This window comes from Phalacrocorax carbo, chromosome 5, assembly GCF_963921805.1.
Source record: "Phalacrocorax carbo chromosome 5, bPhaCar2.1, whole genome shotgun sequence".
NCBI lineage: Eukaryota > Metazoa > Chordata > Aves > Suliformes > Phalacrocoracidae > Phalacrocorax > Phalacrocorax carbo.
Window position 1 is genome coordinate 27,971,779 of NC_087517.1, and position 15,594 is coordinate 27,987,372.

Consider the following 15,594-nt stretch of genomic DNA (forward strand, 5'->3'; position numbering starts at 1 on the left):
ACAGATTATATAGATTATTTTCCTCTCTTCCTCTTGTCATAATTTCTGAACTCACTGGCCAATTTCAACCCAACTCTAGAGAGGGAAGAAGACTCAATGATGTTAAGTTTTCAGTATGTTTAATGAAACAGATAGTTGGACAGCTGAGTGGCAAAGGCTGCGCCATGAAATTGCTCATTATCGGACAATAGGCAACATACAGAAGAGAGACACAATGCTCCAATGATGGAAGACTTAGTGGAAGTAAAAATGTCCAGCCATAAAACCTGAACCCATAGGAAACTTGACTGCCTTCATCCTTAAGCTGATAAAACTTTATTTCTCTGATTCGTTGCAAAAAATCCATCCAGTGAGTTTTCTAAATGGATTTGGAAGGAAATGTGTAGTATGTTGGTCAGACCTGGATGTGCTGGGTTTTCTTGTTCTGTCTTTCTGCAGATCACTGTTTGACAGTGAACAGTGTAACAGCTACTCCATACCTCAATGTATGTTAAAAAGCTTAATTATTCTAAATATGCACAGTTTTATCAGCAACCCCAGTGAGAGCAGAAACAGGACTCAAAATATTAGCAGAGTGCTTTTGAATGTGAAGAATAAGATAAAGAAAGATCTAAGTGCAGGTAAATCTCTATTTTTCATCAGTAGTTCCTTTATCAGCCGTTTGGAATGCACAACATTTAAAACTATGAGAAGGAACAGTATTTTATAACAGAAATTACTGTCTTAAAGATCTTCAACTGTAAAAGTAGAGCACAGGCTACTGTACTGTAGGATACAGGTGCATAAATGGACACAGTCCCAGCACCACAGTCTTGTAAAAGTGTTCAGAACAGGAATGAACACAGCTGCTAAAATTAAAGAAAGACAGCATTGAATGAGAAAATTCACACAATCAGCTTTAAAATTAAAATGACGCACAATCTTAATTTCCGGCACCTGTGGATTTATTTCCTTAGCCTGCTCTCTTGGCAAAGATATTAATGTCTTCAAAAATTACAACTACCCACTGACATAATTCACTGATACGAAGTGCATTTACATCTTGGAAGATTTAAAGCCACTTTTACTCTCTCCTCTTCTCCATGGTGTTTGTTTCCATACATTTATGTATACTTGGCCTCAGTTCCCTCTATCTGATTTGGTGGTGCAGCTGTAATCCACTTCAGTACAGATATCCGGCTCTTCCTTTAGAAATTTCCCCTTGCTATGCTATAGCTCTTGTAAATGCCCTGACGGAAGTGAGTTTTTCCCTTCTTCCTCCTGCTGCAAGAGATCCCAGAAATACGTCACTTTATAAAACAGGCAACATTTGGTTTGAAAAGAGCCTAAAGACATGTAGTTTTGCATTAACTTTAATGTATTTATTTTTCCCCTTATAGAAATGTCATGCATACCACTCGTGTATAAACAAAATGACTGGCAAAGCCATAAAGGCTGTCCTAATATTTTAATTTATTAGAGTAAAACTGCCGGGTTATTTTCCATCCTTTCTACTCCATATATTTGAGAGATAACATCTGTCTGGTAACAGAGATGGTTCCGAATCAAATATATTATTTACTTCTTTACGGAGAAGGACACTTGAATGGCACTCCAGATTTGATTACCTTTGACTTGCAACATTTCAGTTCAAATATGTAATTTAAAAAATGAAAATTTAGAAAAACTATGAAATGCATAATATTATTGTTTCAAGGCATCATTTTTATTATTTATTATCCTATTGCATATGTATTTCATAGGCTACAAGGAGACACTCTGTTCTGCCTTAGCAATATAGTATTCCAGCTACTCAGTTTGGTTCCTGCAAGCCATGATGATGTGAAACAAGTGAGGTTTCCTTTAAGTATGTTAAGAAAATCTTCAGAGGTCTAAAATGGCAGATATTCTTGGTATGGTCAGTGTCAACATTGAGAGAGACAAGGCTCTCAAATGGCCTAAAATATATATAGATAATCACAGAACCACAGAATGATAGGGGTTGGAATGGCCTACAAAACATGCCCCCCCCAACAAAAAAAAAAGAAAAAAGAGGCTTTTCCACTGACAGAGAGAAGCAGCCTACAGATGCTCTGTGGGAGAAAGAGGTGCTGGTCGGTCTCCTGCTATCACCAGAACAGAAGGACCAGAGAGGTGACGTACACTTGGAGAAGCTGGGAACTTGCCAATGCAACCTGAAGAAGAACCAGCAGCACCTTCCCAACCACCGTCACCTTGAAGTAGCTCTGCAAAGACTGACCTCCAGCCTTTTGCTTTCATTTGCAGATGCAGGATGTGTTACGGAGAAGTCAGGAAACCAAACTGCCCATCCCTGCAGTGGGCAATCCGAACTAAAATATCTCAAAAGACAGTGGCAGGCCCCTTCCTTTCAACATGGGATAGATACTACCCATGTCTGGCCAAGTTGCCTTTTTCATTTATAGTGCAACAGAGGCCTCAGTAAACTTTTATTTTTTTAATAATCTTGGCTCAGAAAGAAATTGCTTAATTTAACAAAGTGCGTTTACTAAAATGAAGCTGTGGAAACTTTAAAGATGTACATGACACTGGGTTGTGTGTTTCCTCACGCATTCTCCTGCTCTTAAACACAGACCCTGCCAAAGCAAATAACTGCACGGTATTTATCATAGCTTTGTTACTATGTAGGACTATTTTTTGTTAAATGTTTGCTAAGGTGACCTATTTGTTAGCTCCTCCTCTCTTCTGTCTGGAAAAAGCCAACAACATGGAAATCCAATTGTGGTCATGAAATGTCGACGACTTGGAGCTGCCTGTCCCAGGATCAGACTTATGTTAGGGCAGAAGCGTACAGCTTCTCCCTGTGCCAAGAACCGGTTCTGACTGCCATGTGAAAGTCCAACAGAAGGCTTTTGTCTTATTGCACCACTTCTCTAAATGCTACAGACTTTAAAATGACTCCCATTTCTTCTGTCAAAAGAAGGCACTAGACACATAGAGGGTTTTGCTTGGATTTTTAAAATTATTATTTTGTTTTGGGGTGTAAAGCTATTCCTATTTACCCTGTCTAGAAGCTTCTGTCTGTGTTATGCACTCACGTGGCCAACAGTGTCCTCTCTGTGGCAAGATCTGTGCAATGGAGCTTTGGGGACCTGTTGATAGCATGTTGTCCTGCTGCAGACGGTTGTCCTGTCAGGATGGGCTTAGCTGGAACACAGAGGAAACAGCTTCCAAATCTGGCCAGCCCAGACTTCACCAGCACCTCTTGATCCCATTTGCTCCCATCCTGCTCTGGCGCTGTATGTCTGTAGTTCTGGGGAAGCAGCAGAGGAATAAGCGCAGGCTCTGATGACGCTACCAAGGGCCTGGCTACGGAGCCTGTAAATATTTCTTTGTTTTCCAGAGGCTTATCCCTGTTCCTCCACACTATATGGAGGAATATAGATAAATTGTGAAATCCTTCCTGAAGAGTGAAGGATCTCTTGACACACAGATCTAGCATGGAAACAATCTGCTCAAAAGCCTGGGAAAACCTAGCCCTAGTATAGCAGGAAAATGCTACTCATGATGCACTCAGACATGGGAACGAGTCCCCAAGGGAATTGATGAAAACACCTCATTTATGTCTTTTTGTATTATGTAAGAACGTATTTTTTAGACAATCCTGTGTCTGAAAGAATCTTCTGCAGGCAAAAATTGAATTAAGTTCTCTTCAAAGGTTTTTGCTCTTTTAGGAACAAAAGACAGTGACTTAGTGGTGTTCCTTGGGCTAAATTGTATCTCTGTGTGTGTATTTATACGCACATTTACATATTCAAGGCCAAGACCCAGATGACTAATGTGAGAGTTCTTTTATTATTATTCTTAAAATGCGTGTGTGCTTTTTACTGTGATGCCTGGTAGTACTGTTAATGGTGCTGTGGTTATAAATCTTCCTTTAGGAATCTATAATGTAGCGTAAATCACAATCTCTCCATTATCTAATTACTGCCTATGCATTTTTTATTTGAATAGTTTCAAAAATATTTTGGGAAAAGAGAATTTGGTCTGATTTAAGTAACAAGATGACTTGACAGGGTTTATTTCTTTGAAGTATGACTAACAAATTGTATTCTGAAAAAAGAGAAGCTTTTACTACAGAAGAACCCCACTTTTTGGTTACGAGTATTAAAAGAAATAACAAGCCAGATATTTTCCTTAGAAAAAAGTTCTACTTAATATAGGATCTGAGTGTGCAATCTGTATTCATATGGAGTCAAAGGGAACTTTGCTGGGATGGTACAAAGGTGCAGCTGAGAGTCCAGTGCTGTGCGTGGCAGGATTTCATTGCAAAAAGCTACTGGCTGCTGTTTACATTTCAAACATTCTCTGAATAAGTGTTGTCACAACAGACAAGCAATTATAGACAATAATGTCAGTAATTTGTGGATTATGAACTCCTTAAGGATGTATTGGCACGGCAGACAGTAGCTGCTTTTAGCTTGCAACTGTTCACCACTAGCTGTGCCAGCGAAACTGTTACTTCCCAGAGCTATTGTGCTCCCTCCAAGGCAGCAAAACAATGGCAGGGGCTAAACTTCTCCCGGTCCTCCCTCCCGCCCCAAGGCCTCTCCAACAGCTCTCACCCAGACAGCTTAACCTCGAAGCGTCCTTTTTAATAGATACATTATTTATGCATACACACAAAATAGAAATATTGGCCATTTAAGATTCTAGTACTGTAAATACACCCACGAGGAACTTCAGCCCAAGGCCCCAGCATGCTGTGGCAGGGGGTGTGGGACACATGCTGACCCTCTGACTCACTCCTCGGGACACCCGTGGCTCAGGACACGTTCCGTATTAGGTTATGTAAAAACATGTGGCATGTGAAACATGCCATGCTGAGAAAACATTGAACATTTTGATGATCAACACAAAAGATTCAAGTGAAGTTTTGCTGTTGTTTTCAAAAACGCCAACATTTAAAAAGACAATCCTGAAACACGTTTGTTCGTATAGCAACGAACAGTTTTGGGGACAAATTAGGTACAAATACACTTTCTTTGTGCTACTGTTCTCCTGTTTTAATCTCAATACAACACGTTCAGAAAATTAGAGTGTATTTAGGAAAATGGCTCCTGTGATGAGGAGAAATTAATCTTAGCAAGGCTCTGTATATGAAAAGTAGCAGATGGGTTGGAGGGGTTAGGAAAAGGAAAAAAAGTGTTGCTTCATTAAGTCAAATTTTTTCTGTAGGGGAAAAATGTCACAGAAAGTCCTTGATAGGTTTGGACTATAAAGCTGGAAAATGAAAGGATATTTACTGAGCACCATTGACCTGGTACTTCCATAGGCAGAGTTGCCTTTAAGCAAAAGGTATCTTGGGTACCTGCCTGTCAATGCCAACTAAACCGCCAGAGGACTCTGGTCTTTTATGCTGTTTCTGCTTAGTAATTCAGCATCTTTTCCTGAAGATGCTGTAAACGACCTTTTAAAAAAGCTTATTTCTCCCAGGTTCCAAGGCTGGAGGTGAGTTTGCCAAGCGCGCAGCGTTTGGTAGAGGCAGCAGCCTGACCCCGGGCAGGGAAGCAGTGGGGTCCAGCTCCCCAGGGCAGGCAGGGACTGGTGTGTTATGCCCACAGGGGCTGGCCCAGCCACTGCCAGGTCAGGTGCAGCCAGGGAAGGGTGCCTGGCGCAGGGCTCTTGCTGCAGAGACCTTGGCCGGCATCTCAGCGAGCCAGCAGGAGAGAGTGGCTGAGAAACAGCTCTCTGCCCGACAGTGAAAGTGACCTTTTGTGTGACCTCCATTGCAGACACAGGGACTCATCTTCTCCTGGGTTTTCAGTTGATTCTGGTTGCCCGATTACACAATGAAGCAGATGATAAAGGCTTCAAGTGCATCTAAGAAGTTAACAGGCCTTGTTCGGTGCTGCCTGTGTCTGAGCAGAGGCTTATCTGATTTCACACCCCTGAAAACTAGACAGAAAGTTGTGTGTGCCCAGCCAAGCTACTTGTCTCTTGTGCCTTGCCTCTTCCCAGCATTCCAGTTCCCCGTAGAAAAAGTGTCACAAAAACTCCTCTGCCTGCTGTTTTGGTTTGTCACCTCCTTCGCATGCCCACGGCCGGCCGGGCCCAGGCCGAGGAGCGCCGCTGCGCCCAGCCAGGCCCAGCCTTCACCTCAGCGCGGGTGGCGCAGGGTGCCCTCCCCGGGGACCGCAGCCCGGCCCGCTGCCCCCGCACCGGCCATCCCGGAACCCCTCACCCCTTCCCTAGGCGGCTCGGCCGGGCCGGGCGGTGCGGGCGGCCTGGCAGGAGGCGAGCTGCCGCCGGCCCCGCTGCCATCACGTGGCCGCCGAGTTTTCTCCCCGCAGCGGTATGAGGAAGTCAGAGCCGCCGCCGCCGCCGTCCGCAGCCCGGGCGGGCGCAGCCGCCGCCGCCGCCTCCTCCTCCTCCTCCTCCCCGCGGCGCGATATGTGAGTGACTGAGCGAGTGAGTATCCGCCGGCAGCGGGGCCGGGCCGGGCCGGGCCGACCCCGGCCCAGCCCCTCTGCTGCGTCCCGGGCAGCAGCGGGACCCCAGCGGGCCTCCGGCGGTGGGGCTGGGCTGGGCTGGGCTGGGCTGGGCTGGCACCTGCGGGGCCGGGAGCGGCCGTCCGGGGAAGCTGGGGGTCGGCGGTGAGTGGGTCTGGGGGCGGGCCGGGGGGTGATGGCGTGGGGGGGTAGTGGTGAGCGCGGGGCGGGGCGGTGGCCCCGCGCCCCCCGGCGGCCCGTCCGCAGTCGCGGCCCCGGGACGGACAGAGGGACGGCACGGCTCCCCTCCCCTTCCCTTCCCCCGGCAGGCTGGATCTCTCCGGCACTCGCCTCCCGGCGTGAAGCCCTCGCCGGTGCCGCCGCCCCGATGGAGGAGCCCCCGGCGGCGGAGGAGTGGCAAGGGGCGACCCAGAAGAGGAAGGCCTGGGCCAAGAGCCGGGACTCCTGGCAGGCGTCGGAAGCGGAGGATTTCTCGGCGGCGGCGGTGCTGGCCCGCGGCGAGGAGGAGGAGGAGGAAGAAGAGGAGGAAGAGGAGGAGGAGGAGGATCTTGCCGGTGGAGAGCTGCCGCTGGCCCGAGAAGCAGGTCGGTGCCTGGCTGGGGGGCGGCAGGGCCGGGGCCGCAGCCCGCGGCCGCCAGGACCCCCCTGGGACCCCCGGGATCCGGCAGCGGGGGCGGCCGCGGCGGGTCGCCCCGGACGGGCGGGCTGTTACTGACTGTCGGCTTTTCTTTCCCGCTCTGCCCGTAAGGCCACAGCGTTCCCAACGAGAAGATCGCGATATGGCTGAAGGACTGCAGGTGGGTGCTGCCGCCGGGCCTCCCCCAGCCCCAGCCCCTGCCGCCCGGCTCCGGCTGCCGCCCGCCCGGCGGGTCGCCGCGGATGCGGGGCCGGAGCCCGCGGCCCCACGGCCCCCCACGCCGGGTGGCAGCCGGGCAGCTCCCACGTAGCGGAGGGGAGGAAGCCTCGGCGGCGTGCTCTGCCGTGGGGTAGCAGCGTGGGCATCTCCGCGCTCTGGAGCGGTGTCTGTCATCGGCGCTGCCGCGAGCCTTCCTGGGGTATGAGCACCCTTCGGCCCTACGTGGGTTATACCTTCAGCCGGGGCTCCAAGGGGAGCAATATCGTACGTACACACGGCTAGAGAAGAGCACCTTTAATCTCCTTGGTGTCTAATGTAATGAGGCTGAAGCCTTTCAGCCGCTGGGGAGGAACTCAGTTTAGGGTAAGGAAGGCAGCGTTGTTTTGGAAGCTGCTCCATTTCTTACAAAGGGGCTCCAGTTTAAAGCCTCCTGTTGCTTTGCCTGGATTTTGCTGCCGATTTAAAGAAACTGAGCTTACATGGCAATGGCCTCTGTGCTTAGGGGTCTTAAAGAGTGATGGCACAGTTTAGACTAACTCAATTTATGCAAGTCTATCATCATGTCTGTCATATGGACTGACATCCTTGACTTGCAACGTGGCGTATATATATTCCACGTTTCTGTTACTATTACAAAATACTTCCATGGTGCTTGGAACGGGCTGACAACATGACTTTTTCTTCATCCTCAGTCACATAAAAGTGTAAATACTACATCCTAGTAGCTGCTTTTGCCTGGTCTTTTTCTCCATTCAATCCTAGCAGCCCTTGGAGCCAGAGTTGATGGGAAGAAGCTAACAATTAGCTTTCCAGTAGTTAATAACGATATTTCAAGACCTCCCCTATTTGATAGTTCTGGTTTCCTTCTCCTTTTGAAAGCAGCTATGTTAAGATGAAAACTTAACTCTGAGATTAGCTGTGCCTTTGTGATCCAGTAAGTGGCTGAGGCTGAGCTTACACCTATAACTGAAGCATGGGTTGTTTTTTAGCTACAGGGTCCTCAGTGTAGTTTTCTTTGAATATCTACAGGCTGTGCCTTGGAGGGGGTGTTGACAGCTAGAGGCTTGAAATCATACTGTATCCCTAAAATACAGTGTTCAGACCTTACAGGCTATTCTTTCAGAATGCCAGAATGGGAGAAGAGTTTTATGACTTTACCTGAAATCTGGTGTCCTAGCTGGTCTAGCAAAGTATATCCTTAAAAACAAGTGTTATGATTTCAGTGCTTTATTGGAAGTATTTTTTTGACTGGGGAGGGCAAAAAATGGAGGAGTGGAGGGGGAAGAGGCCCCTGAGGGAGAAATTCTTTCTAATGCTGCAGTGCCACTTCTCTCCATATCTCTCTGTATAGGATTTCTGTCTAGAACCTTCCCTGGCCGTGTGATCCTGAATGTTTCCATACAGAATTTAAAAAATAACAAAGACTACAAACTGACAACATGAGCATCTAATAGATGGTCACACATCTTGAGTAATAATGCAAAACTTGCAGTTTTATTCCTGTGCTCCAGTAACTTTCTGTTGTTAAAACTAGCACCAAATACTTCTGTGGAATGTGTTTGCGTCTCTGGCAGTTGATTCCCAAAATATGGGAATCTTATTTTACAGTCTATTTCCATATTTTGGCCATAAGGAAATAAAGCACCAGTTTACCCTTTTGCTAATATGGAGATGCAAATTTACTTAATGGATGTTTGTGAAACCCGTTGTGGCCCTTCCAAAGAACTCTTTTAAAGTATAGCTATTTACTTTTGTAAATCTTTTCAGAATAATCTTATGTTCTCCTCAGAAAGATAGAATTTGCTGGTTTTTTTTTTTTTACGATATCTTAAACCAAGCTATTCAGACTGGAGTAAGCCCCTCACTCTGTAAGGTGCAGAGTGCATGCATATATGGTTCATATCCAGGAGGTGTGATCGCAGCTGCCTGGAGTAGTGCGCAGTCCGTTGTGTTCTAAAACTGCAGGATGGTTTCATTTTTTTGTATCTAATATACATGCGAGCAGTGGCTAGTATGTGCAGTAAAAAGATTAGTCAACTTATACTGTTATAAAGTGACTATATGTGTAGAAACCCTGAACTGATTGCCTCCTGATAAGAATGTACCTAGGAAGAGAGAGCAGCGTAACAGACAACAGAATAGCCCTGCAGATGCTACGGTGTGTTGTTTAGAAAATAATATTTAAAAACAATAGCTGTTTTGAAATTTACAATTGTTGTTGTCCCTGAAAATTCTTACTTGTTTAATAACACTGTTTTTGCTGTGGAGCTTTGATTGCTACTAAGTGTGGGCAACACACACAGACTGGGCTTCTGTTTCTGGTCCATTGCACAACCTCATTCTTACAAGTTAGCTGTGTTGCAAAAATATAACCATTACTACAAGTGAACATTCAGTTACTAAAATAAAGTATTTTCTCTGTTACATATTTTCTAGAAGCAGTCCTTCCTATTTTGTCTGAGTTTCTGTAAGCTTTTGTGAAATGTACATCAGAAGAAAATTTTTAAACCTCATTTTCTGCTTTGAGTTGGCAGCAGCACAAAAAAACTTAGTATTAACCTACTGCATAAATAGATCTGCTTATAAAATTTATTCATTTGTTTCCAAAAGCATTGACACTGTTATAATACAGGCAAAAAGAATTACTAGCTGTCCCTTGATATTCATGTTAGCGGTTTGGGGCTCTTATTAGTTGGCATCTCTGTTTCACATCTGCTTTAGAGGAGAGAGGAGGGTTTCTAATAGCCCATGCTATTTAACTTGGTAGACACATGGGGTTATTTTTGTTTGTTTGTTAGTTTGTTTTTAAAAAAAACCAACCAACAGCAAAATCCAAAAAACCCCAGCAAGTAGGTATCACACTGTGATAAAAATTATGGAGGCTTAAGAAATGTCAGATGTTACCCAAAGTTTCTGGTTAGTTCATGTTTTGGGAACTGCATGCCTTTGAGAAAGACATCCTTTGCTCTCTCCCTGGTACTTTGAAAAAGCATTTTGAAGTAATAAGAAAGCTTACAAAGGTTTTTGTGTTTAACTCTTATAAAGCTAGGACAGGAAATGCAAGTGTTTGTATTACACTGATAGAAAAGAGGAAATTTTTGTCAACTCTGTGGTGACATGTATTATTTTGACTGATTATATTCTGCCAGTGATCCAGGGGATGCGGGAGGTATTTAGGAGCCACCCCTGTAGATGTGCAGGAAATGAGTTCTTGAAATGCCTCAGAAAGAAGAGATTTTTTGCTTCAATTTTAAAATAAACATGGCTCCTGCCCAATTAAGGCTTTAAAAACTGAGGTTTAAACAATTTTACAGAACAGTGCAAAAGTCTTGTCCCATTCCTGAAGACCACCCTACCACAACTGATAGCTGAGCAAACCAACCTCTGCAATGAGAGGAAACCTTGAAGCTGCATATGGTCCCCCTTACCTGCTCGGTACCCATGTCCCATGGCAATGTGGGTGTCAAGAGTTCATTCAGTTCTTTGGTAGGCCGATATTGAGATAACTTATTGCCATATATGTTAAAATGCAGTAATAAATGAGTGAATGCAAATGGAAAACCATAGCATCCCTTGATCCGGGCACATGCCTGCTTACTTGCATTTTGCTCTGGCTGCCCTCCAGTTGCTGTCGGCCTCCCTGCACTGCTCCTCCTCAACCCCTGTGTGAAGGCTGCTGGGATATGCTGGGGACCTGCTGTGATGCACCTCTGACAGTGAGACCTTGTCCTGTGTGCCCAGCAAGTGGAAAGGTCCCTCAGCCCTAACCTTCCCAAGTGCGCAGAGCTGCTCTGAGCTGGCCAAGCTGGTTCATGGGCCTTGCTGGCGAAAAACAGCCTGGCACGGAAAGGCGGAGCTGTCTGTGTTGTAGTCCAAGAGGATTTTTGTGTGGATATTTGTCCCTTGTTTAAACTTGTGTTGTGTCTAGTTCTTAAATGCATTTTTTTTCAAAGGCAGGGGGTATAAAGCAGCTGTGCCTGTGTGCAGCAGTGCAAGCAGGGCAGCAGATGGGTGGTTGACAGGGCCGCTTTGGTAGCGGCTAACATGCTGTAGAGGTGATGGACTTTACTTCTGAAAGAAAATGCAAGCTTCGGTGGTTGCTTTTACCATTTTCTGCCAGCCAGTGCATGCAGCACTGACCTTGGCTGTCAAAGTCACTGCCAGCGAGTTTCTGCTTTGAAAAGGTAGAGATGTGAAAGTAGCTACTGGGGAAGGAGAGGGAGAAGGATGGGAGCGCACTCATCAAAGCCAGAGAGTAAACAACCAGCATAGTTATTACCTCAGAACATAAGGCTTGTTGTAGCGTGACAGGTTTAGACAATATGCCCTAAGTTTTTTCAAACCCTGGCAGGATGGACACACAGAAACCTGGGACATCTGAGCCTCAGCAGAGTCTATCCTGTCACCCAAAACACACTCGTGCACCTGGATGCTCTGGCTGTTTGCCTTGGCATCTCACGACGGCGGGGCTTTGCTTTGCAAAAGACACGTCAGAGTGAGCTTGCTCCCTATCAGCAGGCCACACGTGGAAAGAGTGAACTCTTTTCAGAGGGGGAAAAACAAATAAGGTTGTGAAGTGTAAGGCCTGTTAGAAAGCAGATGCAAACTTTCCTTGCTTAATTTGGCCATGGCACCAAAACAAATAATGTATCAGAGCACCGTTTACTTTCAGGTCTTTGGGCAGGTTTATGTGTTTGTCTAATTAAAAATCCAAATGAAACATACATAATATAGGCACATAAAGAATCTGCTTTCCCTTCTTTATGAGTATTGCTGAATTTGTTTTGCACTTTGAGCATTAATGATGCGCTATTTAATAGTGACAAGGCCTTTGGTTAAACATGTTGCAGAGTCAAGATGTGGAAACATCCAGCTAGTGTCGACAACTATAGCATGAACCCAGAGAGGGACTGGACCTGTGATTTGTGCAGTTTCTGCTGTCTCTTTTGGGCACCATGTGGTTCAGCAAATCCCCTGTCCTTCAGGGAGTGGCAACAGGGATCATCCAAATAAAAGCCAATGTGAAGAGTCTATAAAGTATCAGAATCACAGAACGTGCCATCAGAACTGGCAAGTGACAGCTGACATAGTTGTCAAGATTTTTTTATCTTGTTCCTGGTGACCAGACACAGCTTTTCACCCTGCTCTCCAAGAAGTTTTAAATGTGTAGAAAAATGGCAGTAGTTTTTGTCATATAAATAAGATTTAATTAGTCCATTCAAAAACCCACCATCATTTTTTCTGGGTGTTATGCTGAGAAGCCCGTGGTTTTCCTCGAGAGAGGGCTGCTGACCCGAAGCTTTGCCACTGACTGGTGTCTGGGCATTGCAGTTGTTATTAACCTGTTTTGTTGTTTTCCCCTACAAGGCATATTTGTTCAGAGGGCTGGGGATTGTTTAGGAAGTTATTGCCAGTCCTCAGATGTTTGTGCTTTCTGGGGGCGGAGGGAGGGACGACTGCTGCTATCACAAGCTTCTTACACACTATAAGGAAGGACATGAAGCAGCAAGTTTCTAAAGTAGTATTAATCTCTTCTGTGGTTTCAGAACGCCTCTGGGAGCCTCCCTGGATGAGCAAAGCCATCCTCTGTTGAAGGGTAAGGAAAGGCTTTACCTACTGGAATCTCTTTTGCTGGGAACTGTGCTTTTGTGGACATTCATCTGAGACCTCGGCTCTTTAGTAGCGGCACAACCCGCAGCCTAGTTGGCATTGCTGAGTTATTCTTACTGTGAAGCAGTTGTGCCTGAGAAACTGGAGAAGGGGGAAAAGATCCTGAATAAGGCTTTCTGGAGAGTTTAGCAAGCCCTAAAAAAAACCCAAAATGTGCAGAACAGGGAGGTTGTAATTGCCTCTCCAAGCTGGCAAGCATTAGGCAGTCTCTGCCTCTAACAACTCTGGTTGCCACACCTGAAAATTTTACTATCTGAGCAGGTCCGAATACTAAAGTTCAAAGTACAGCGAGAATGCGCAGGTAGTGACAGGGTGCAGAGGAATTACTCACTGTGCCTGGAGTCTTCGCTTCAACTCAATCTGGTACAGGGAGAGAGGGCAATGCCTAAGCTGGACTCAGACTCTGGATCCCCCTGGTAAGATGTCTGGAGGATAGATAATGTAGCAGCAGAAAGCACAGATGTGTTGGGTGGTACCTCCAGGTTCCCACTTGCAATTAATTTGCTTACAGGTTGACTTGGGGATGTTTCTGAGCACAAAACTAAAGCAGGGTTGTAGCCATTCTCTTTCAAAATAATTTTTCTGTGTTCTCAAATGTAACTTCTCACTTCTTAGTGCATTTTTAGTGTATGAATAATGCAGGGATTGTAAATACAGTCTGGTTATATCCTGTTGTATCAACTGAATTGTCTTGCTAATATCTTTAGTTAAGCTGTTGGGAAGAAAACACCACAGTATTCTAGTTGTTGAACTGCTAACTGTACATTTTCAGGCATGCTGGTGAGAAATGGAGGAAGTTTTGAAGATGACTTATCCCTGGGAGCTGAAGGTGGGTGTGGCAGGCTTATGACTCTTTTTTTCTAGCAAAACAAAAAAAAGTTGTGTTTAATCATCTGATTTTTATTTTGAAAGACAGCATTTCCCTTCTGGTCAAGGCAGTTGATAAAGCTAGCTAGGAAACTAGTATGAAGCACACAGAAAAATTAAAGATTTGATTTTTGAGTTTATTAGGCTATCGCTGGTGTTCAATATTCTGGTCTAACCTGAAGGTCACAGGCAGCCCTGAATTTGCTTCTGACTTCTCATATCAATGCCCACAGTGGCAGCACAGCCTGGAGCACTCACTAAGGCTGTGAGAAAGTTGTTTCTCCTACTTGCTGTTCTTGTCCATGGGTTACTCTTGGCAGCCATGCATGCCCCACTTCCACTGAATCCCTTGGGAGTGGCATGTGCGGGCTTTTGAAAGGAGGAATAAAATTCTGTCAGCCAAGAGGCAAACCCATTACAGGCTAAGTGCTTTTAAAAATGAAAAGCACCAAAGCTGAGTAAGTATTTTGCATCAGCCATGATGTTTACACTTTGCTGTCGCTAGCTGCTTGCCTTTTCTTTCTCTTCCCTTTTTTAAGGGGAAGGAGATGTGGCTGTTCATGGTGGACTGCTTTGTTAGAAAAAGGCTTAGCCCCTCTGTTGAACATAAGTTAGAGGTGTCCATAAACAAACAAACGAACGAAAACACTGTGGATCCTGTTCTAACAGCAGCATCCTGAAATAAACTAGCAAAAACCAGTCTCATAAACTGGGTCCTGGGGTTATTTGCAGGATAGGGGATATAGGACAATATCTGTTTTCGGTGTTAAAAAAAAAAAAAGGCAAAACCACTCCCACCTTTAGCTTTTAATGTTTTTTGAACTACAGTTTTTGCAAAGTGTCAGAACTGTTATAGTAGAGAGCCCTTTTTTCCACAGCAATCTTGCCAGTGGTGTCAAAGTAGTGGGGCAGGCCCTGGAGAAAGGAAATATCTTTAATTTTTAAAGATTCAAGATTTCTAAGGAAAACAGCTGACCTGATAATGACCTTGATCTGATAATGATGGAGAAGCAGTAAATGAGTCCCTTATTGCAATAGATTAAATAGGATTAAATTTTCTTTTGGACAGTATTTTCTGCTTGTTAGATTGCCTGCAGTACAAAGATTTCATAGAAAGAGTTTATTTGTATTATTGGCCATATGCTCAGAGCTCAGATTATCATTACAAGAGTCAGTACATTTTAAAAATCATGCCACTTTTTTCCTCTTATCATTCCCAATGATTTCTGTTTTTTATAAGCCTTTAGCATGATTTAGGCAGAAGGTCGTTTCCCTCCTTTTCAGATGACAGAGGTCCCAATACTAGAATCGCTGGTTGATTTTCTTGGGTAGAGACGCGGGTGTTTCTGCAGGGCTTTGTTTCCTAGCCCAGAACAGCGCTGCGTGCCCTGCCAGACAGACTGCCCCTTTGAGGCTGGTATGAATGGCCTGCCCTTGTGCATCCATGGCTGCCTGAATCTAGATACATGCCAGAGCCCTGTGTGAATGGTACGGAGGGCATCAGGCAGGGTCCTGTAATCCTAGCCCTGCTACCGAGCTGTTAAAACCCAGGGTTTAGCTGTTCGCATTAGTCACCAGGTAATCCTTATAGATAGGCTTACCTTCGTAATATAGGCAAGAATATTAAAAAAGGACACGTGGCATCTGTGTTTTATATACATTTTAAGTTTCTCTGTGATGCCTCTGAAAAGAAGAGAGAGGTTGTGAGGTTTCCATGTTTGCTCTCTGTTG

The 15,594-nt window shown here is 45.2% G+C and overlaps 1 protein-coding gene across 7 annotated transcripts in view; it reads left to right on the forward strand.

Annotated features, from left to right (window-relative positions):
• Window positions 1–6,043: 6,043 nt before the first annotated feature.
• ITPRID2 (ITPR interacting domain containing 2) overlaps window positions 6,044–15,594 on the forward strand; it is a 41,778-nt gene continuing 32,227 nt past the window's right edge. For 2 of the 7 annotated variants that reach the window (XR_010373029.1, XR_010373028.1), the window contains exons 1-4: window positions 6,660–7,054; window positions 7,219–7,267; window positions 12,873–12,922; window positions 13,769–13,825. Coding sequence is in view for 5 of the 7 variants with exons in the window: in XM_064451749.1 (XP_064307819.1) it covers window positions 6,838–7,054; window positions 7,219–7,267; window positions 12,873–12,922; window positions 13,769–13,825 (373 nt within the window). In the remaining 2 variants the exon portion in view is untranslated. Of the gene's footprint in view, window positions 6,430–6,451; window positions 6,615–6,659; window positions 7,055–7,218; window positions 7,268–12,872; window positions 12,923–13,304; window positions 13,413–13,768; window positions 13,826–15,594 lie in introns of those variants that run through there. The other 5 variants (XM_064451749.1, XM_064451751.1, XM_064451750.1 and 2 more) reach the window with 5 other exon arrangements.